Genomic DNA, 21,285 nt, shown 5'->3' on the forward strand with positions numbered 1-21,285 from the left:
ATGGTGCAGTGGGGGAAGGAATGGGGTTTGGGTAGAGGTGTTGGGGAAGGGGGTGAGTGAAGGTGGGAGAGGGGAGGGTGTCTGGTGATGGGATGGGGTGGAGGGGATGCGGGGGTGTGGATAGAGGTTGGAGATGGGAGGGTGTCTGCAGCAAGGGTACAGATCATGGCTAACCACCCCTTACCCTCCCCCTCCCCCCCCCCCACCCCCCCCCCGCATAGGCTCGCCGTTCGGCTTTCAGGGGGAGCAGGAGCTGGGGGAGGGGGAACATCCCCTGTGCGATTACCCCTGGTTCCACGGGACCCTGTCCCGCCTCAAGGCTGCACAACTGGTGCTGGCGGGAGGGGCATCCAGTCATGGAGTCTTCCTGGTCAGGCAGAGCGAGACCCGGCGCGGAGAGTATGTCCTGACTTTCAACTTCCAGGGCAAGGCCAAGGTGAGAGGGAGAGGTGTGGACAGGTTGGAGCGGAGGTTACAGAGACAGGGAAGGGTGTAGGGGACCGGAGGGAGTTACAGAGATGGGGAGGGGTGTATAGGAACCGGCAGATGTTACAGAGACAGGGAGGGGTGGAGGGGACCGGAGGGCCTTCCAGACAGGGAGGAGTGTAGGGGACCGGAGGGGCTTCCAGGCAGGGAGGGGTGTAGGGGACCGGAGGGGGTTACAGAGACAGGGAGGGGTGTAGGGGACTGGAGGGGGTTACAGAGACAGGGAGGGGTAATGGGATAGACCCCCCCCAGAACCTTGATAACTCTCATTCTTCCCCCCCCCCCCCCCTCCCCCAGCACCTGCGTCTCTCCCTGAATGAGGATCATCAATGCCGAGTGCAGCACCTCTGGTTCCAGACCATCTTTGACATGCTGGAGCATTTCCGTGTCCACCCCATCCCACTGGAGTCCGGGGGCTCTAGTGATGTCACTCTTGCCAGCTACGTGGTCTCTCCCCAGCCCACACACGGTGAGTGCCGAACCCTTCCCCAGCACTAGGCAATGGTGACTTCTTTCCTTCCTCTCCCCAGGGTCCCCACAACACCCTCTCAAACGCTATCGCTGGAGGCTGCCCTGAAACAATGCAGTGCCACCAAAATGTCCAACCCACATTGCTCCTATCCCTCTAAACCCATCCCATCCACGAATCCGTCCCACACACACTGGACCCACCTGCCCCCATCCCTCTGAACTCATCCCATCCACGGATCTGTCCCACCCACACTGGTCCCACCTGTCCCTATCCCTCTAAACTCATCCCATCCATGGATCTGTCCCACCCACACTGGTACCACCTGTCCCTATCCCTCTAAACTCATCCCATCCATGGATCTGTCCCACCCACACTGGTCCCACCTGCCCCTATCCCTCTAAACCTGTCCCATCCACGGATCTGTCCCACACACACTGGTTCCAACTGCCCCTATCCCACTAAATCCGTTCCATCCATGTATCCGTCCCACACACACTGGACCCACCTGCCCCTATCCCTCTAAACCCATCCCATCCAAGGATCTGTCCCATCCACACTGATCCCACCTGACCCTCTCCCTCTAAACTCGTCCCATCCAGGATCTAACCCACCCACACTGGTCCCACCTGCCACTGTCCCTCTAAACCCATTCCATCCATGGATCTGCCCTTCTGCTCCAGGAATCGGGGTGAGAGCAGGCGGGAGAAACGTCGATTTCCTGCAACACCCCCACCCCCCCCCCTCCCCAACCTCGCTGCCATCTCTCACGTTCCACAGCCACTCTGCCTTGTTCGCAATTGGCTCGGATGTTCCTGTGGGAACAGCTAGCGAGCGACGCGGCAGGGATTGGTAGAAGAGAGAGCGTGCAGGGAGGGGCTGAGGAAGCAGGGAGCCCTGCGATTGTTGGGGGGGTGTGGGGAGGAGTCTCAGATGGGTTGGGAGATGGGACTCAGAAGGTGTGGGTGTAACACAGGGTGGTCACAAACTTTGGTGGAAGGAATAACGAATAGGGCTATTTTCTGAATCGGAATGCTTTTCGGAGACTGGACCTCCAAATGGACTTGGGAGTCATCGTGCGGGATTCCCAAGCGGTTCATTTTTAGATTGAGTTGGAAAGGCATTTCGAGTTGACTTAGGTCAGAGCGATCTGGGAACCCAGTGCATAACGTATTTGATGGTATATAAGACTCTTTTCCACCCCCCACCTCCCCCCCCATTTTTTTTAGTGTAGTTATGGGTAAGCAGAATGTGTTAAATTCACTTTGCTCTGTGGCTTCTCCTCTGCTGATCACCTGGCAACCCACAGGTGTTTGCGACCAGATTGGGGGTGGGGGGATGGTCCGCCGCGGTTGGCCTTCTCAGAAAGCAACGGGCCGCCCGAGGGGAGGTGTCCCGCGAAGCTGCGGGCCCGCTTCCCTGGACAGCCGCATCACTGCTGCAGGCTTCTTGAAGGTGGGCGAGTACCGGGTGTGCAGTGGGGTGTCCTTCCCTCATACGGTATTCAGGCAATACCGTATTACCTGAATTTCAACTTGGCGCACAGGTCCTGGGGGATATTTTTGAGCCAATTTTGAGGGACTAAAGTGGGTCTGGTGTTCCATCAAATACAGTAATTCCCCGAAAGTGCTGTCACGGGTTGATTGGAGTGCAAAGTTGCATGCTGACCATCATAAATCCATGGTAAGGCACCAGTGAGACCTCACTGTGAGCCGTTTTGGGCTCCTCTAAGAAAGGGCATGCTAGTGTTAGAGACAGTTCACAAGGATGATTCCGGGAACGAAAGGATTATCGTCGGAGGAGCATTAGATGGCTCTTAGCCTGTACTCGTTGGAATTTAGGGGAACAAAAGGGGTGGGAATCTCATTGAAACATTTCGGGAGTAGATGTGGAAAGGTTGTTTCCCATGGTGGGAGAGTCTAGGACAGAGGTTTTCAAACTTTTTTTCCACTTAAATAATTACTGTAACAATTGGGTCTAGAGCAGTGGGTCTGAACCATTTATAAGTAATCCCTATCTGGGGTGGCCAACCTTTTAATTTTTAATGTAGACGTACAGAAGGGGAACAGGCCATTTTGGCCCATGAGTCTGTGCCGCCCAATTAACCTAAACCCATCCCCCCCGGTACGGACTCATGGGCCAAAATGGCCTGTTACTGAGCTGTATGTCTACATTAAAAATTAAATAAGGTTGACCACCCCCAATAGGTGCTCTGTAAGGGATTCATTAAGGCGGTATTTGAGTGGACAATAAAAGGTTGAGAACCACTGCTCCAGACCCATTGGTTACTGGAATATTTTGCTTCAGAAAAATCATCCACAGGGCATCACGGTTGTGTAGTGGCTAGCGCAACACCTTTACAGCACCAGCGATCGGGACCGGGGTTCGAGTCCCGCGCTGTCTGTAAGAAATTTGTACGTTCTCCGTGTGTCTGCGTGGGTTTTCCCCGAGGCGGGGGAGGGCACTCCGGTTTCCCCCCATTGTTCAAAACGTCCTGGGGGTGTAGGTTAATGGGGTGTAAATTTGGCAGCACGGACTCATGGGCCGAAATGGCTTGTTACCGCGCTGGATGTCTATATTTAAAAAAAAAAATTCCTTTGGAATTCTGAAACCGTGCACATAACGAGTCAATTAGGTATGATCAAAACAGTGGTTTTCAAAACCTTTTTCTTCCCTCTCACATACCTTCTGAAGTAATCCCTATGTCAAAGGTGCTCTGTGATTAGTAAGGGATTATTTCAGACAGTCATAAGATCGAGGAACAGAAGCAGGCCATTCGGCCCATCGAGCCTGCTCAGCAAATCCACCGAGCGAAGCCGCTCTCACATCTCGTTTCCGGTTCAGGCATCTGAGTGGAAAGAAAAAGTTTGGAAACCACTTGGTCCTGGACAAGAGGGCACAACTTTAAGACTGAAGGGTGCCCACTCAGAACAGATAAGTGGGAGGAATTTCTTCAGCCAAATAGCAGTGAATCTATAGAATTTGTTGCCACGGGCGATTGTGGAGGCCAGGTCATTGGCTCGATTTAAGATTATGGTTCTTGATTAGCCAGGTCAGAAGGCCGGACAGAACTTCTAGGGCGCTGGAGTGGGGAAATGGAACAGCTTATGATTGAATGACAGGGCAGGCTGGAGGGCTGAATGGTCAATTTCTGCTCCTGTGTCTCATGGTCTTAGAAATCAGTGATGAGTACAGGAGTTGGAATGTTATGGTAAAGTTGTATTAGACATTGATGAGGCTAAATTTGGAGTATTGTGTGCAGTTTTGATCACTGAACTACAGGAAGGAGATAAGGAGATCAATAAGATTGAAAAAATGCAGAGAAGATTTTACTTACAAACACCATTGGCTCCTTTAACTGGGTGTTTTGAAGCCTGTATGGAGCATTAGGTCCAGGTGGTTGGACCCTTCAGAGCAGTGCTGTGTCTCCGCTCCCCGCTCTCCCTGGGTTCGTAGCAGCACTGCCATTACAGCTGCACCTGCCTCCCACTGGTGTTGCTGGCAGCGCACTCCAGGCACACCCCAGGCACTCTGTGTGAATACGCATAAGTGCTGGAGAAACTCGGCACGGCGTTCTTGTTTGGTAACATCACCAGCCATTTCAGGCCTGAGTCCTTCGTCAAGGGAATGGACGAAAAGCAGACAGGTGCCTAAATTAAACGGTGGGGGTGGGGAGTGAGGGAGAGGTGGGAGGAAGGGCCAGGGAGAGGAGAAGAGGAAGAAAAAGGGTCAGGGCAGGAGGAGGAGGGAAAAGGGACGGGAGGAGGAGAGGAGGGAGGAAGGGGCAGGAGAGGAGGAGGGAGGGTAGGGAAGGGGAGGAAGGGGCAGGGGATGAGGAGAGGAAGGGAGAGAGGCACAAGGGAGGGGAGGAAGGGAAGAGGAGGAGTACAAGGTAACTAACAGGTCACACAAGTGAACATGGATCAAGGGGCTAGCAGAATCTGCAGTGGGGGGGGAAATCATCTACTGCATCCAGTGCTCCTGTTGCGGCCTCCTCTGTCAGAGAGAACGAGAGACCCTTCCACCAAACACCTTTGCTCTGTCCACTGCTGTGATGGGGTCTTCCCAGCAGCCATTTCCCCACACCGTTGTGTCTGTCAATGACCTCGTGTTCCGCCAAACCGAGACCACCCACAAACTGGAGGAACGGCACCTTGCATAGCGTCTGGATTGCTTCTCCAGTTCCCATTGGATTGCTTCCCCCTCCCTCTCCCTCTTTCCCCCTCTCTTTTCCTCCATCCCTCTCCCCTTTTCTCTTTCCCCCCTCTCTCTCCCCTTCTTTCACTCTCTGTCTCTCCCTCCCCCCCTCTCTCTCTCCCCCTCTCCCTTCCTCCAGCTCCCCACCTCCTTACCTCTCTCTTCAGAGAGCTCCCCACTCTCCCCATCACTACTTATTGAGATTTTATAGAAACATTTAAAATTATGAAAGGGATCGATATGTTAGAGGCAGGAAATTTGTTTTCACTGGGAGGTGAGACCCAGAACCAGGGGACACAGCCTCAAGATTGAGGGGAGTCGATTTAAGAGAGAGATGAGGAAAAACTGCTTTCCCCCAGAGAATCGTGAATCTGTGGAATTCTCTGCCCAGGGAAGCAGTTGAGGTGACTTCATTAAATACATTTAAGGTTCAGTTATGTGAAAAAGGAATTCAGGGATATGGGGAAAAGGTAGGTCGGTGGAGTTCAGTCAATGGTCAGATCAGCCCTGGCAGAGCAGGATCAACGGGCCGGGTGACCAACTCCCGCTCCTATGTTCTTATGTACTTCTCGGCTCTTTGTTCTCCCTCTTTCACTCTCTTGCCTGTTGGTGACTGCCCCTTCCTCCCTCCTCTCCTCCTCATCTTCCCACCCCCCCACACTTCCTCCCTCCTCCCACCTGATTTTTGCTCATACCTTGATGAAGAGCTCAGGCCCAAAATGTCACTGCCATAAAGAACTCTGCGGTGACCCGCTGAGGCCCCCCAGCACTGCTGTGAATTAGGCTGCAATCTGCGGACTTTCTTGCTGAGCTCTTGAGTATGAAAGGGCTGTATAGCGTGGACAGATGCTCCCAATGGTGGGAGAGCCTTGGATCAGAGGGCACAGCCTCAGATTGTAAAGACATCCCTTTAGAACAGAGATGATGAGACATTTCTTCAGCCAGAGGGTGGCGGGTGTATGGAATTCGTTGCCGCAGGCGGATGTGGAGAGACGAGCCGTGTTTAAAGTGGAGGATCCTGACTCGCCAGAATGTTTGGCAAAGTGGAGAGAAGGCAGGAGGATTGATTTGCAAGGAAAAAATTATAGCAGTCACGATTCGAATGGAGGGGCAGACCAAATGGTCGAATTCGGCTCTTTCATCTGATCTATGTAAACGCCAGAAACTGGTAACCCCCATTAAGATCTCCTATGTAAATGTCACGAGCTGGTGACCTCCATTTATGATTTCCAATGTAAAAGTCACACTGTGTGGAGCTCCATTATGATTTCCTATGTAAACGTCACACCGCGGGAAGCCCCATTATGATTTTCTATGTAAGCATCACACCGTGGGAAGCCCCATTATGATTTTCTATGTAAGCGTCACACCGTGGGAAGCCCCATTATGATTTCCTATGTAAACGTCACACCGCAGGAAGCCCCATTATGATTTCCTATGTAAACGTCACACCGCGGGAAGCCCCATTATGATTTCCTATGTAAACGTCACACCGCGGGAAGCCCCATTATGATTTTCTATGTAAGCGTCACACCGTGGGAAGCCCCATTATGATTCCCTATGTAAACGTCACACCGCTGGAAGCCCCATTATGATTTCCTATGTAAGCGTCACACCGCGGGAAGCCCCATTATGATTTCCTATGTAAACGTCACACCGCGGGAAGCCCCATTATGATTTCCTATGTAAACGTCACACCGCGGGAAGCCCCATTATGATTTCCTATGTAAACGTCACAAACTGGTGTTGCCCATTTTGATTTCAATCAGGTGACGTTCACGATGAGGTTCTATGTAAACTTCACAGTACAGTGACCATTGTGATTTCATAATTATTCTAACACATGACAGGCCCATCAGCCCACAATGTTGTGCTGCCCCATGACACTGATTCCACAACAATCCAATTTTCCCTCCCTCACAACCCTGTATTTTTCTTACATCCATGCACCGATCGAAGAGTTTTAAAAAATGTCCCTGCTTGTATCAGCATCCACCATCGCCCCTGGCAATGCATTCCAGGCACGCAGTACTCTCCAAGTAACCCTAACCCTTACCTTTGATATCTCCCCTAAACTTTCCTTAAATAGATGTGAATATCACATTATAATTTCCTATGTAAACATCATTTGTAAATGTCATGCATCGGTGACCCTCATTACAATTGCTGATGTAAACATCACGACCTGGTGACCTCTCCCCCCATTATGATTTCCTATGTAAATGTCAAGATGTAATTGTACGTGGTAGCCAGCAGATGGAAATGCACTGGAGTTTTGAATTAACGAACACTCCACGCCTCCCACCACCCTGCCTGCCTGGCTCACCCTTGGGTGTCAGGGTTCCGTTCGGGAAGCAAGAGTAGGGGGTGGTGGGAGCTGATGCGGAGAAAAAGGGTAGTATCGCCTTCCCCCGCGACTCTGGCGTCTCTCCACCCCTTCTCCTTCAACGAAAGTACTAGCCCCCCTCTCCTCACCCTCACCTCGGTCTCCTACTCCCACCCCCTCCCAAGCCACGCTCCTCTCTTGATTGGCTGCCAGCATGCTGTCATCACGCCCATTCCCATTGGCTAACAGTTCACTGACATCACTGCCTTCCTCCGTTGTAGAGATGTGTTTGCATTTATGGTGTGTCCTTCCCTCCCTCCCACCCACCCTCCATCACCTCATTCCACATTTCCACCCTCCATCTCTCTCCTCTCCCTCTCCTTACACTCTCCTCTCTTCTGCCTCTCCACACCCTCTCCCTCCTCCCTCCTCCCCCTCCTCCATCACTATGACCCCCCCTCTCCCTTCTTTTGCCTCTCAACACCCTCCACCTCTCCTCTCCATTACTCCCCCTTCTCTCTGCTCCCTTTCTCCATCTCTGCCCTCTAACTCCCTACTCCATCACTCCTATCCCCTCTTCCCTCTCCACCCTTTCTCCCTCCCTCACACTCCTCTCTCTCCCCTCCCCAGTCTACCCTCAAGCCCCCTGCCCACTCTCTCCCCTTCCCCTTGCTCTTCCCCTTGCTCTCCCCCTCTTCCCCTTGCTCTCCCCCCTCGTCCCCTTGCCCTCCCCCTCGTCCCCTTGCCCTCCCCCCTCGTCCCCTTGCCCTCCTCCTCTTCCCCTGCTCTCCCCCTCTTCCCCTTGCTCTCCCCCTCTTCCCCTTGCTCTCCCCCTCTTCCCCTTGCTCTCCCCCTCTTCCCCTTGCTCTCCCCCTCTTCCCCTTGCTCTCCCCCTCTTCCCCTTGCTCTCCCCTCTTCCCCTTGCTCTCCCCCTCTTCCCCTTTCTCTCCCCCTCTTCCCCTTTCTCTCCCCCTCTTCCCCTTTCTATCCCCCTCTCCCCCCCTCTTTCTCCATAACCCCCTCCCATCCCCTCCCAGAACTTCCCTCTCCGTGTCTGACAGTGTGTTTGTATTAAACCATGTTTGCAGGGCTGGACATTGCTGGGGCCCGTGCTGGGTACAGCGACCTCCCCAGCTCCCCCCTGAGTCATCCACACATAACATCTCCATCGGAACTATTCACTGTGTGTAAGTGTGCAGCCCTCGTCTTGTAACACTCCCCTGTCCCCCCTCCCTGCCCTCCACACCCTCCCTCCCTCCCTCCCCTTCCCCCTCTCTCCCTCCTCCTCTCTCCCCCCCTCTCCCTCCCCCTCTCCCTCCACCCTCACTCCCTCCCTCTCTCTTCCCTTCTCTCCACCCCTTCTTTTCGTTCTTTCCCCATTTTGCTCTCCCTTACCATCCTCCTCCTACCCTCTTCTCTCCCTCCCCTCTTACTCCCCTTTCCTCTGTCTCCACATTCCCTCACCTCCTTCACCTCCTCTCTCGCCCACTGTCTAACTCCTATCCCACCTCCCATTCCATCTCTCCCCCTCCCTGTCTCCACCTGCCTCCTCCCCATCCACCCCTCTCTGTACCTTCCCATGCCTCCCTGCCTCTCTCTCTCCTCTCCTAGCTCCTCCCTCCTCACCTCCTCCTTGCCTCAACCTCCTCTCACTACTTCCCTCCCCTCCACTGTCTCCCTCCCCTTCTTGCTCCCTCCCTCCCTTTCTCTCTCCCTCCCTCCCCTTCTCTCTCTCTCTCCCTCCCTCAACTTTCTTCTCCCTCCCTCACTCCCCAACCCAGCCATCCCTCTCTCCATCCCTCCCACACACCCACCCACTCCCCATCTCTACCCCCCTCCCAGTCCCCCTACCCTCCCACAACCCCCCCCCCCTCCCTCCCACCCCGTTCACATGTAACAGGTCATGGCATTGTGTGTGACAGATGTCCTAACATTCCCTCCCTCCCATCCCCCCACAGCTCCCCCCTTCAACCCCTCCCATTCCCTCTCCCACCACAAAGCATCAACCTCCAGTAATCCATTCCTTCGCACCTCCCACTTTCGTGATGGGTAGGGGGTTGGTGAGCTGGTGAGAGAGGGGGTGGGGTACAATTGAGAGTTGAGAGAGTTTGTACCATTGCGAGTCAGGACACGGTGAACAGTGGGGAGTGTTGTAGAACAGAAAGACCTCAGGGTACAGGAACAGACACGGTGAACGGTGGGGAGTATTGTAGAACAGAGAGACCTTGAGTACAGGGACCGACGGTGAATGGTGGGGAGTGTTGTAGAACAGAGAAACCTCGGGGTAGGGAGGGGGGCTGAAACGGAAAACAGTGGGGAGTGTTGTAGAACAGAGAGACCTTGGAGAGCAGACACCAACATGGGGAATGGTACGGATTGTTGTAGAATAGAAAGAACTCGTGGTACAATCACAGACAAAGTGAACTGTTGGGAATTGTGTAGCACAAAGCAACCTCAAGGTGCAAAGACTGACATAGTGAATGCTGGGGAATGTTGTCAAACAGAGAGACCTTGGGGTTCGGTGACCAACCTGGTGAATGGTGGGGAGTGTTAGAAAACAGAGCGACCTTGTACAGGGACCGACAGGGTGAACAATGGAGACTGTTGGAGACCAGTGAGACCTTGAGGCACGGGGTTTCATATGGTGAACAGTGGGGAGTATTGTAGATCTGAAAGGCCTCGGGGTACAGTATTTGACGAGGTGAACGGTGGGGGATATTGTCGAACAAAGAAATCTTGGGGTGCTTGGACCAACACGGTGAACAGTGGGGAGTGTTGTAGAACAGAGAGACTTGGTGTACGGGGACAGAGGCGGTGAACGATGAGGAGTGTTGGAGAACAGAGAGACCTTGAGGCACGGGGTTTCACACGGTGAACACTGGGGAGTGTAGTAGAACAGACAGACCTCAGGGTACAACATGGTGAAATGTGGGGAGTGTTATAGAACAGAGGGACTTCGGGCTACGGGGCCTGACAATGTGAATGGTAGGGGGTGTTGTAGAACAGAGAGACCTTGGGGTGCAGGAACCAACATAGTTAACGGTGGGGAGTGTTGTAGAACAGAGAGATCTAGGGTTATGGGGACTGACATGGTGAACAGTGGGGAGTGTTGTAGAACAGAGAGATCTAGGGTTATGGGGACTGACATGGTGAACAGTGGGGAGTGTTGTAGAACAGAGAGACTTGGTGTACGGGGACAGAGGCGGTGAACGATGAGGAGTGTTGGAGAACAGAGAGACCTTGAGGCACGGGGTTTCACACGGTGAACACTGGGGAGTGTAGTAGAACAGACAGACCTCAGGGTACAACATGGTGAAATGTGGGGAGTGTTATAGAACAGAGGGACTTCGGGCTACGGGGCCTGACAATGTGAATGGTAGGGGGTGTTGTAGAACAGAGAGACCTTGGGGTGCAGGAACCAACATAGTTAACGGTGGGGAGTGTTGTAGAACAGAGAGATCTAGGGTTATGGGGACTGACATGGTGAACAGTGGGGAGTGTTGTAGAACAGAGAGATCTAGGGTTATGGGGACTGACATGGTGAACAGTGGGGAGTGTTGTAGAACAGAGAGACTTAGTGTACGGGGGCAGACACAGTAAACAATGAGGAGTGTTGGAGAACAGAGAGACCTTGGGGTACGGCTACCGACACGGTGAACGGTGGGGAGTGTTGTGAAACAGAGTGACCGTGGGGTGCAGGGACTGATATAGTGAACAGTGGGGAGTATTGTAGAACAGAGTGACTTTGGGGTGCAGGGACTGACATAGTTAAAGGTGGGGAGTGTTGTAGAACAGAGAGAACTTGGGGTTGAGTGAACGACATGGTGACTGGTGCGGGGTGTTGTAGAAAAGAGTGCACTCGGTATACAGGGACGGACGTGGTAAACGGAGGGGAGTGTTGTCGAACAGAGAGACCTCAGGGTACAGTGCCTGACAAGGTAAACGGGGGGTTGTTGGAGAACTGAGAGATCTCAGGGTCTGGGTCCGACATGGTAAACAGTAGGGAGTGTTGTAGAACAGGGAGACCTCGGTGTATGGGAACAACATGGTGGGGAATGTTGGAGAACAGAGAGACCCCGGGATAACGGGACCAACACGGTAAACGGTGGGGAATGTTGAAAACAGCGAGACATTTGGATGCAGTGACCGACATAGTTAATGATGGGGAGTGTTGGAGAACAGAGAGACCTCAGGGTACAGTGACCAAAGTAGTGAATGGTGGGGAGTGTTGTACAACAGAAAGACCTTGGAGAGCAGAGACCAAAATGGAGAATGGTACAGATGTTGTAGAATAGAGAGACCTCGTGGTATGATCACGGACACAGTGAACTGTTGGGAATGTTGTATCACAGAACGACCTCAAGGTGCAAAGACTGTCATAGTGAATGCTGGGGAATGTTATCGAACAGAGATCCCTCGAGGGTCAGGGACCGACATGGTGAACGATAGGGATTGTTGCAGAATAGAGAGACTTCGGGTTACGGAGTCTGACAGAGTGAACAATGGAGACTATTGGAGACCGGAAAGACCTTGGAGTACGGGGAAAGACACTGTGAGCAGTGGGGCCTGTTGTAGAATAGAGACCTCAGGGAACGTGATCCGACACGGTGAACTGTGTGGAGTGTTGTAGAACAGAAAGATCTAGGGTTACGGGGACGGACACGGTGAACAGTGGGGAGTGTTGTAGAACAGAGAGACTTGGTGCATGGGGGGGACGCAGTAAATGATGGGGAGTGTTGGAGAACAGAGAGACCTTGGATACGGCAACCGACACGGTGAACGGTGGGGAGTGTTGTGGAACAGAGTGACCTTGGGGTGCAGGGACTGACATAATGAACAGCGGGGAGTGTTGTAGAACAGAGAGATCTCAGAGATACGGTGAATGGTGGGGAGTGTTGTAGAGCAGACAGACATCGGGCTACGAGGTCCGACATGGTGAATAGTGGGGATTGTTGTAGAACAGAGTAACCTCAGGGTATGGGAACTGACATGGAGAATGGTGGCAAGTGTTGTAGAATAGGGAGACCTTGCGGTACGGGGACTGACACGGTGAACAGTGGGGAGTCCTCAGGGTATGTAGATAGATAGGGTGAACGGTGGGGAGTCTTGTAAAACAGAGAGACTTCGGGGTTCGGGGACTGACATGATAAACAGTGGGGAGTGTTGTAGAACAGAGACAATTCGGGGTACATAGACTGACAATGTGAACGGTGGGAGGTATTGTAGAACAGAGAAACCTCGGGGTACAAGGACCAACATGGTGAACAGTGGGGAGTGTTGTAGAACAGAGAGATCTCGGGTTACTGGGTCTGACAAGTGGACAGTGGGGAGTGTTGTGGAACAGAGAAACTTTGGTGTACGGATACAGACGCAGTGAACGGTGGTCAGTATTATAGAATAGGGAGACCTTGGGGTACGGGGACCAACATGATGAGCTGTGGGGTGTGTGATAGAACAGAGAGATCTAGGGTTATGGGGACTGACACGGTAAACAGTGGGGAGTGTGGTAGAACAGAGAGTCCTCGGGATACGGGGTCCAATATGGTGAAATATGGGGAGTGTTGTAGAACAGAGAGACTTCGAGCCTCGGGGACTGACAATGTGAATGGTGGGGAATATTGTTGAATAGAGAGTCGCCGGAGTACAAGAACCAACATGGTGAACTGTGGGGTGTGTTATAGAACAGAGAGATCTAGGGTTATGGGGACTGAGACAGTGAACAGTGGGGAGTGTTGTAGAACAGAGTGACCTTGGGGTGCAGGGACCGACATAGTTAACGGTGGGGATTGTTGTAGAACAGAGACACTTTGGGGTATGGGGATGAACACAGTGAATGGTGGGGAGTGTTTTAGAACAGATAGACATCGGGGTACGGGGATGAACACGGTGAACGGTGGGGAGTGTTGTAGAACAGAGAGAACTGGGGGTTGGGCAAACGACATGGTGAATGGTGCGGGATGTTGCAGAACAGAGAGACCTCAGTGTACGGGGACGGACGAGGTAAATGGAGGGGAGTGTTGTAGAAGAGAGACCCCAGGGTACAGTACCTGTTAAGGTGAACGGTGGATGTTGTTGGAGAACAGAGAGATCTCGGCCTCTGGGTTCGACACGGTAAACAGTATGGAGTGTTGTAGAACAGGGAGACCTCGGTGTACGGGAACCAACATGGTTGGAAGTGTTGGAGAACAGACAGTCCTGGGGGGGCACGGGGACTGACACGGTGAAGGGTGAGGAGTGTTTTAGAACAGAGAGATCACTGATTACCAGGTCCAACACGGTAAACAGTGGGGAGTGTTGAAGACAGAGAGACATTGGGATGCAAGGATAGACATAGTGAACAGTGGGGAGTGTTGTAGAATAGAGAGACCTCAGAGTACGGGGACCAATACCAATACGGTGAATGGTGGGGAGTGATGTAGAACAGAGAGACATCGGGCTACGAGGTCCGACATGGTGAATGGTGGGGAGTGTTGTAGAACAGAGTAACCTCGGGGTATGGGAATTGACATGGTGAATGGTGGTCAGTATTATAGAATAGGGAGACCTTGGGGTACGGGGACCAACATGGTGAACTGTGGGGTGTGTGATAGAACAGAGAGATCTAGGGTTATGGGGACCGACACGGTGAACAGTGGGGAGTGTGGTAGAACAGAGAGTCCTCGGGATACGGGGTCCAATATGGTGAAATATGGGGAGCGTTGTAGAACAGAGAGACTTCAAGCTACGGGGACTGACAATGTGAACGGTGGGGAGTATTGTTGAATAGAGAGTCGTCGGAGTACAAGGACCGACATGGTGAACTGTGGGGTGTGTTATAGGGTTATGGGGACTGAGACAGTGAACAGTGGGGAGTATTGTAGAACAGAGAGACTTGGTGTACGGGGACAGACGCAGTAAACGATGGGGAGTGTTAGAGAACAGAGAGACCTTGGGGTACGGCGATCGACACGGTGAACAGTGGGGAGTGTTGTGGAACAGAGTGACCTTGGGATGCAGGGACTGACATAGTGAACAGTGGGGAGTGTTGTAGAACAGAGAGAACTTGGGGTTGGGTGAACGACATAGTGAATGGTGCGGGGTGTTGTAGAACAGGGAGACCTCAGTGTATGGGATCCAACATGGTGGGGAGTGTTTGAGAACAGAGAGACCCTGGGATACCGGGACCAACATGGTAAACGGTGGGGAGTGTTGTATAACAGGGAGACCTTAGGGTACAGGGACCGACGTTGAATGAGGAGATTGTTGTAGATTAGAGAGTTCTTGGTGTACGGGGACTGACACGGTGAACGGTGAAGAGTCTTGTAGAACAGAGAGTCCTAGGGGTCCAGGGACCAAGACGGTGAATGGTGGGGAGTGTTGGAGAAGAGAGAGACCTCGGGGTACCGGGACCAAAGTAGTGAATGGTGGGGAGTGTTGTCCAGGAGAAAGACCTTGCAGAGCAGAGACAAACATGGAGAATGGTATGGATGTTGTAGAATAGAGAGACTTCGTGGTACGAACTGTTGGGAATGTCGTATCACAGAATGACCTCAAGGTGCAAAGAGTGACATAGTGAATGCTGGGGAATGTTATCGAACAGAGAGACCTCGAGGTACAGGGACCGACATGGTGAACGGTGGGGATTGTTGCAGAATAGAGAGACCTTGGGGCACGGGGTCTGACAGAGTGAACAATGGAGACTTTTGGAGACCGGAGAAATCTTGGAGTACAGGGTTTCACACGAATGGTGAGGAATGTAGAACAGAGAGACCTTGGAGTATGGGGAAGACACGGTGAGCAGTGGGGCCTGTTGTAGAATAGAGAGACCTCTGGATACAAGATCCGACACGTTGAACTGTGGGGAGTGTTGTAGAACGGAGAGACCTTGGTGTATGGGGACGGAAGCGGTAAACGATGGGGAGTGTTGTAGAACAGAGTGATCTTGGGGTGCAGGGACCGAGATCGTTAACGGTGGGGAATGTTGTAGAACAGAGGCATTTCGGGGTATGGGGATGAACACGGTGAACGGTGGGGAGTGTTGTAGAACAGAGAGAACTTGGGGTTGGTCGAACGACATGGTAAATGGTGCGGGGTGTTGTAGAACAGAGAAACCTCGGTGTACGAGGACGGACGCGGTAAACGGAGGGGAGTGTTGTAGAACAGAGACACCTCAGGGTACAGTGCCTGACAAGGTGAGCGGTGGGGGTTGTTGGAGAACCGAGAGATCTCATGGTCTGGGTCCGACACGGTAAACAGTAGGGAGTGTTGTAGATCAATGAGACCTCAGTGTACAGAACCAAGATGGTGGGGAGTGTTGGAGAACAGAGAGACCCCAGGATACTGGGACCAACACGGTAAATGGTGGGGTGTGTTGAAGACAGAGAGACATTGGGTTGCAGGGACTGACATAGTGAAGTGTAGTAGAACAGAGAGATCTCGGGGTATGGAGAAAGACAGGGTGAACGATGGAGAGTCTTGTAGAACAGAGCGACCTCGGGATACGGGGTCCAACATGGTGAAATGTGGGAAGTGTTGCAGAACAGAGGGACTTTGGGCTACGAGGACTCACAATGTGAACGGTGGGGAGTATTGTAGAATAGAGAGACGTCGGGGTACAAGGACCAACGTGGTGAACTGTGGGGTGTGTTATCGAACAGCGAGATCTAGGGTTATGGGGACTGACACGGTGAATAGTGGGGAGTGTCGTAGAACAGAGAGATTTGGTGTATGGGGACAGATGTGGTAAACGATGGGGAGTGTTGGAGAACAGAGAGACTTGGGGTACGGCGACCGACACGGTGAAAGGTGGGGACTGTTGTGCAACAGAGTGACCTTGGGGTGCAAGGACCAAGACGGTGAATGGTATGGATGTTGTAGAATAGAGAGACCTCGTGGTATGATCACGGACACAGTGAACTGTTGGGAATGTTGTAGCACAGAATGACCTCATGGTGCAAAGACTGACATAGTGAATGCTGGAGAATGTTATTGAACAGAGAGACCTCGGGATTCAGGGACCGACATGGTGAACGGTGGGGATTGTTGCAGAATAGAGAGACTTTGGGGTATGGGGTCTGACAGAGTGAATGATGGATACTGTTGGAGACTGGAGAGACCTTGGAGTATGGGGTTTCACACGGTGAACGGTAGGAAATGTAGAACAGAGAGACCTTGCGGTACGGGGACTGACACGGTGAGCAGTGGGGCCTGTTGTAGAATTGAGAGACCTCAGGGTATGAGGTCCAACATGGTGAACACTGGGGAGTGTTGTAGAACAGAGAGATTTTGGGTTACTGGGACTGACATGGTGAACAATGGGAAGCGTTGGAGAACAGAGAGATTTTGGTTTATAGGGACGTGCGAGGTGAACAGTGGGGGATGTTGGAGCAAAAAGAGATCTTAGGGTGCATGGACCAACACGGTGAACAGTGGGGAGTGTTGTAGAACAGGGAGACCTCTGGATACAGCGACTGACATGGTGAATGGTGGGGAGTGTTGTAGAAAAAAGAGACCTTGGTGTACGGGGACCTTCACAGTGAACAGTGGTGTGTTGTAGAACAGGGAGATCTCGGGGTACGGGGACCGACACGGTGCATGGTGGGGAGTGTCGTAGAACAGAGAGACTCGGGGTACGGGGACCGACACGGTGAATGGTGGGGAGAGTTGTAGAACAGAATGTCCTTGGGGTACGGGAACGATACGGTGAATGGTGGGGAGTGTTGTAGAACAGAGAGACCTCGGGGTATGGGGACTGATATGGTGAATGGTGGGGATTGTTGTGGAACAGGGAGACCCTGGGGTACGGGGACCGACTCGGTGAACAGTGGTGAACTGTGGGGTGTGTTATCGAACAGCGAGATCTAGGGTTATGGGGACTGACACGGTGAATAGTGGGGAGTGTCGTAGAACAGAGAGACCTCAGAGTATGGTAGAACAGGAGTGTGGTAGAACAGAGAGATCTTGGGGTACAGGGATAGACAGGGTGAACAGTGGAGAGTCTTGTAAAACAGAGAGGCCTCCGGGTACGGGGACTGACAATGTGAATGGTGGGGAGTATTGTAGATCAGAGAGACATCCGGGTACAGTGTTTGACGAGGTGAACATTGGGAGATGTTAGAGAGCAAAGAGATCTTGGGCTACGTGGACCGACATGGTGAACAGTGGGGAGTGTTGTAGAATAGAGAGAAGTTGCGGTACGAGGACCCACATGGTGAACGGTGGTGAGTCTAGTAGAACAGATAGACGTCGGGGTATGAGGACCGACACAATAAACAGTGGGGAGTGTTGTAGAACAGCGAGAAGTCAGGGTACGGGGTCCAACATGGTGAACTGTGGGAAGTGTTGTAGAACTGAGTGTCCTCAGGTTGCAGGGACTGACATAGTGAACAATGGGGAGTGTTGTAGAACATGGGGAACTCGGGATACGGGAACCCGCACGGTGAACGGTGGGGAGTCTTGTAGAACAGAGAGACTTCGGGGTACAAGGACCAACATGGTGAATAGTGGGAAGTGTTGTAGAACAGAGAGATCTCAGGTTATGGGACTGACACGGTGGACAGTGAGACCCCGGGATACCGGGACCGACATGATAAATGGTGGGGAGTGTTGTAGAACAGAGAAACCTTGGTGTACGGGGACGGACATGGTGAATGATGGGGAGTGTTGGAGAACAGAGATTTCGTGATTATACGACCAACACGGTTAACGGTGGGAGTGTTATAGAACAGAGAGACATCGGGGTACGGGGACCGACACGATAAACAGTGGGGAGTGTTGTAGAACAGCGAGAAGTCGGGGTACGGGTTCCAACATGATGAACTGTGGTGAGTGTTGTAGAACAGAGAGACCTCGGAGCATGGGGATATACAGGGTGAAAGGTGGGGAGTCTTGTAGAACAGAGACACCTCAGGGTACAAGGACCGACACGGTGAACAATGGGGAGTGTTGTAGAACGGAGAGATTTCAGGTTACAGGGACTGACACGGTGGACAGTGGGGAATATTGTAGAACAGAGTCCCCAGGATACCGGGACCGACACGGTAAATGGTGGGGAGTGTTGAAGAACAGAGAGACCTCTGGGTACGGGGACAGACATGGTGAATGGTGGGGCGTGTTGAAGAACAGAGAGATCTCAGGGTAAGAGATAGATAGGGTGAACAATGGAGAGTCTTGTAGAACAGAGACACCTCGGGGTACAGGAACCGACACTCTAAATGGTGGGGAGTGTTGTAGAACAGGGAGCCCTCGGGGTACAGAGACCGACACAGTGAACAGTGGGAGTGTTGTAGAACAGAGAGACCTCCGGGTACGGGGACCGATATGGTGAATGGTGGGGAATGTTGTAGAACAGAAAGACCTCGGGGTATGGGACCCGACACAGTGAACAGAGGGGAGTGTTGTAGAACAGAGAGACTCTGGATAAAGGGACTGACACGGTGAATGGTGGGGAGTGTTATCAAACAGAGAGACCTCGGGGTATGGAGACCGACGGGGTGAATGGTTGGGATTGTTGTGGAACAGGGAGACCTACACGGTGAATGGTGGGGAATGTAGAACAGAGATACCTTGGGATATGGGGACTGACAAGGTGAACGGTGGGGAGTGTTGTAGAACAGAGTAACCTCGGGGTACGGGGATTGACACAGTGAACAGTGGTGAGTGTTGTAGAATAGGGAGACCTCGGGTTATGGGGACCGACATGGTGAATGGTGGGGAGTGTGTCAGAACAGAGAGACCTCGGGGTACAGTGACTGACAAGGTAAACGGTGGGGGTTGTTGGAGAATAGAGATATCTCGGAGTCCGGGTCCAACACGGTGAACAGTGGGGAGTGTTGAAGACAGAGAGACCTTGGGGCACACGACTGACATGAGCAATGCTGGGGAGTTTCGTAAAGCAGGGACTTGTGGTACAGGGACTGACACAGTGAATGATGGGGAGCATTGAGTCAAGGAGCTGGGTTGTCCCGTTACAACCTATCCAAGACCGTGCTCAGGGCAGGAAGGGTGTCATCATATTGTGAAAGGAAGGCGTTTAATGGCGGGGGGTGGGAGTGCGGTTTGACTTCTTAAGGGCTCAGAGGTTGGAACCCTTGCTCCTCCAGGATCAAGACGGAAATAAAACACTGAGGCATTAAAGGATGGGGTGTGATTTAAGGGACAACTCACATCCTACGCTCAAAGGTTTGGGAGAGGTTGGGGCAGTAATGGAATTGGGATGGGGGTAGGCATTGGAACAGACAGAGAGTTCACAGGGACAAACGCAGGGTTGCAGAACCAGCTCAAGGAGGTGAGAGGATCAGCAGGGAAGAGTGGACCAGAGTTGCTTCTTTCCCTGCTGTTGACATTTGAGCTGACGTGCAGATCGTTTGGTTGGCCTAACTTTGTTTTTTATTCTCTCTCCCCCCCTCACCACCTTGTCTCCCCCATTACCCCTCTTTCCAACCTCACTCCCCCCTCTCTCTGCCATCTCCCCTCTTTCCACCCTCTCTCCCCATCCCTCTTTCCAACCTCACTCCCCCTCTCTCCCCCCTCTTCACCTTCTCACCCCCATCTCCCCTCTTTCTAACCTCACTCCCCTCTCTCTCCCCTCTTTCCACCCTCTCTCCCCCTCTCTCCCCTATCTCCCCCTCCACCTTCTCTCCCCATCTCCCCTCTTTCCAACCTCACTTCCCCTCTCTGCACATCTCCCCCCCACCTTCTCTCCCCATCTACCCTCTCACCGTCTCTCCTCTCCCCCTCTCTCCTCTCTCCCCCTCTCTCATCTCTCCCCCCTCTCCTCTCTCTCCCCGCTCTCCTCTCTCCCCCCACCTCTCTCTCCCCTTCTCTCTCTCCCCCTCCCCCCCTCTCTCTCCACCTCCACAGAGATGAGCTCCTTTCATAACCCTCCCCCACCACCGCTCCCTCCAGCCCCCCCGTCCCGGCAGCACAGCCTGGAGGGGGAGCTTAACCGCTCCTGGTACAGCCCCTGTGCCTCGCCCCCTCCTGCACCCCGCGCCCCCTCCCCGCCCCCTCTGGGGGCTCCTGCTGGCTCGTCCCGCCGGCTGGAGCAAGAGGGTGAAGGGGCAGAGAGGGGGGTGGAGGCAGCAGCGGAAGCTGGCGTGGAGGAGGAGGAGCAGCAGGAGGATGACGGGGCGAGTGAGGGTCCTGGGGCCTGTTGCCCTCTGGGTGCTGCCTTCCGGGAGCCACGCGGGCCGCAGACGACAGCGTTGCGGAGCTCGAGCCCCGGGGCGGACGAAACCTCTGGAGTGGGCCACACCAGGGCGGTGGATAACCAGTACTCGTTCATCTGAAGCCTGGGGTGGTGTGGGTGTCGGGGGAGGGAGGGAGGGAGGGAGGGTGATGGCCAGGGTTAGCTGGGAGAAGGGGGGGGGAAGAGAGAGAAGGAGAGTGAGGGACTCGGGGCAGAAGGGGAGAAAGAGTGAGGGGCAGAAAGGGGTGTGAGGTCGAAGTGGAGAGAGGGGTTGAGGGCAAGAAGCAGAAGGTGGAGGGGGAGAATTATAGAACATGGTTGGGTTAGAAGGGGATGGGGGCAGAAGGAGGAGAGAGGGATAGAATGGGAGAAACTAGGATAGACTGGAGAGAGAGGGGCAGAAGGAGGAGAGAGAGAGATGGGGAGAGGGGTAGAATAGAGAGATGGGTGGAAGGGGAGAGGGGTAGGTGGAAGTGAGAGGGATGGGGAGAGGGGTAGGAGGAGATAGAGCAAGAAGGGGAGAGATGGGTAGGAGGAGATAAGGGGAGAGGAGTAGGTGGAGGAGAGCAGGGTAGAATGGGAAGGGGAGAAATGGGTAGAAGTGGAGAGAAGGTTGGGTGGAAATAGGGCTAGAGGGGG

General features: G+C 53.2%; 1 protein-coding gene and 1 long non-coding RNA gene across 5 annotated transcripts in view; one reads left to right on the forward strand and one right to left on the reverse strand.

Annotated features, from left to right (window-relative positions):
* LOC138758258 (SH2B adapter protein 1-like) overlaps positions 1 to 20,766 on the forward strand; it is a 33,817-nt gene extending 13,051 nt beyond the window's left edge. For 2 of the 4 annotated variants that reach the window (XM_069926926.1, XM_069926924.1), the window contains 3 exons: positions 222 to 436; positions 784 to 955; positions 20,319 to 20,766. In XM_069926926.1, coding sequence (XP_069783027.1) covers positions 222 to 436; positions 784 to 955; positions 20,319 to 20,746 — 815 coding nt within the window. In that variant the 3' untranslated portion in view covers positions 20,747 to 20,766. Of the gene's footprint in view, positions 1 to 221; positions 437 to 783; positions 956 to 6,093; positions 6,381 to 8,566; positions 8,666 to 20,318 lie in introns of those variants that run through there. The other 2 variants (XM_069926927.1, XM_069926925.1) reach the window with 2 other exon arrangements.
* Positions 3,609 to 7,317, reverse strand: LOC138758266 (uncharacterized). The gene is made up of 3 exons (XR_011354231.1): positions 7,209 to 7,317; positions 4,293 to 4,605; positions 3,609 to 3,803 (listed from the first exon to the last, which is right to left on the reverse strand). It is a non-coding gene; the product is annotated as an uncharacterized lncRNA (long non-coding RNA).
* Positions 20,767 to 21,285: the final 519 nt, after the last annotated feature.

This window comes from Narcine bancroftii, chromosome 3 (genome assembly GCF_036971445.1).
Source record: "Narcine bancroftii isolate sNarBan1 chromosome 3, sNarBan1.hap1, whole genome shotgun sequence".
Taxonomy (NCBI): domain Eukaryota; kingdom Metazoa; phylum Chordata; class Chondrichthyes; order Torpediniformes; family Narcinidae; genus Narcine; species Narcine bancroftii.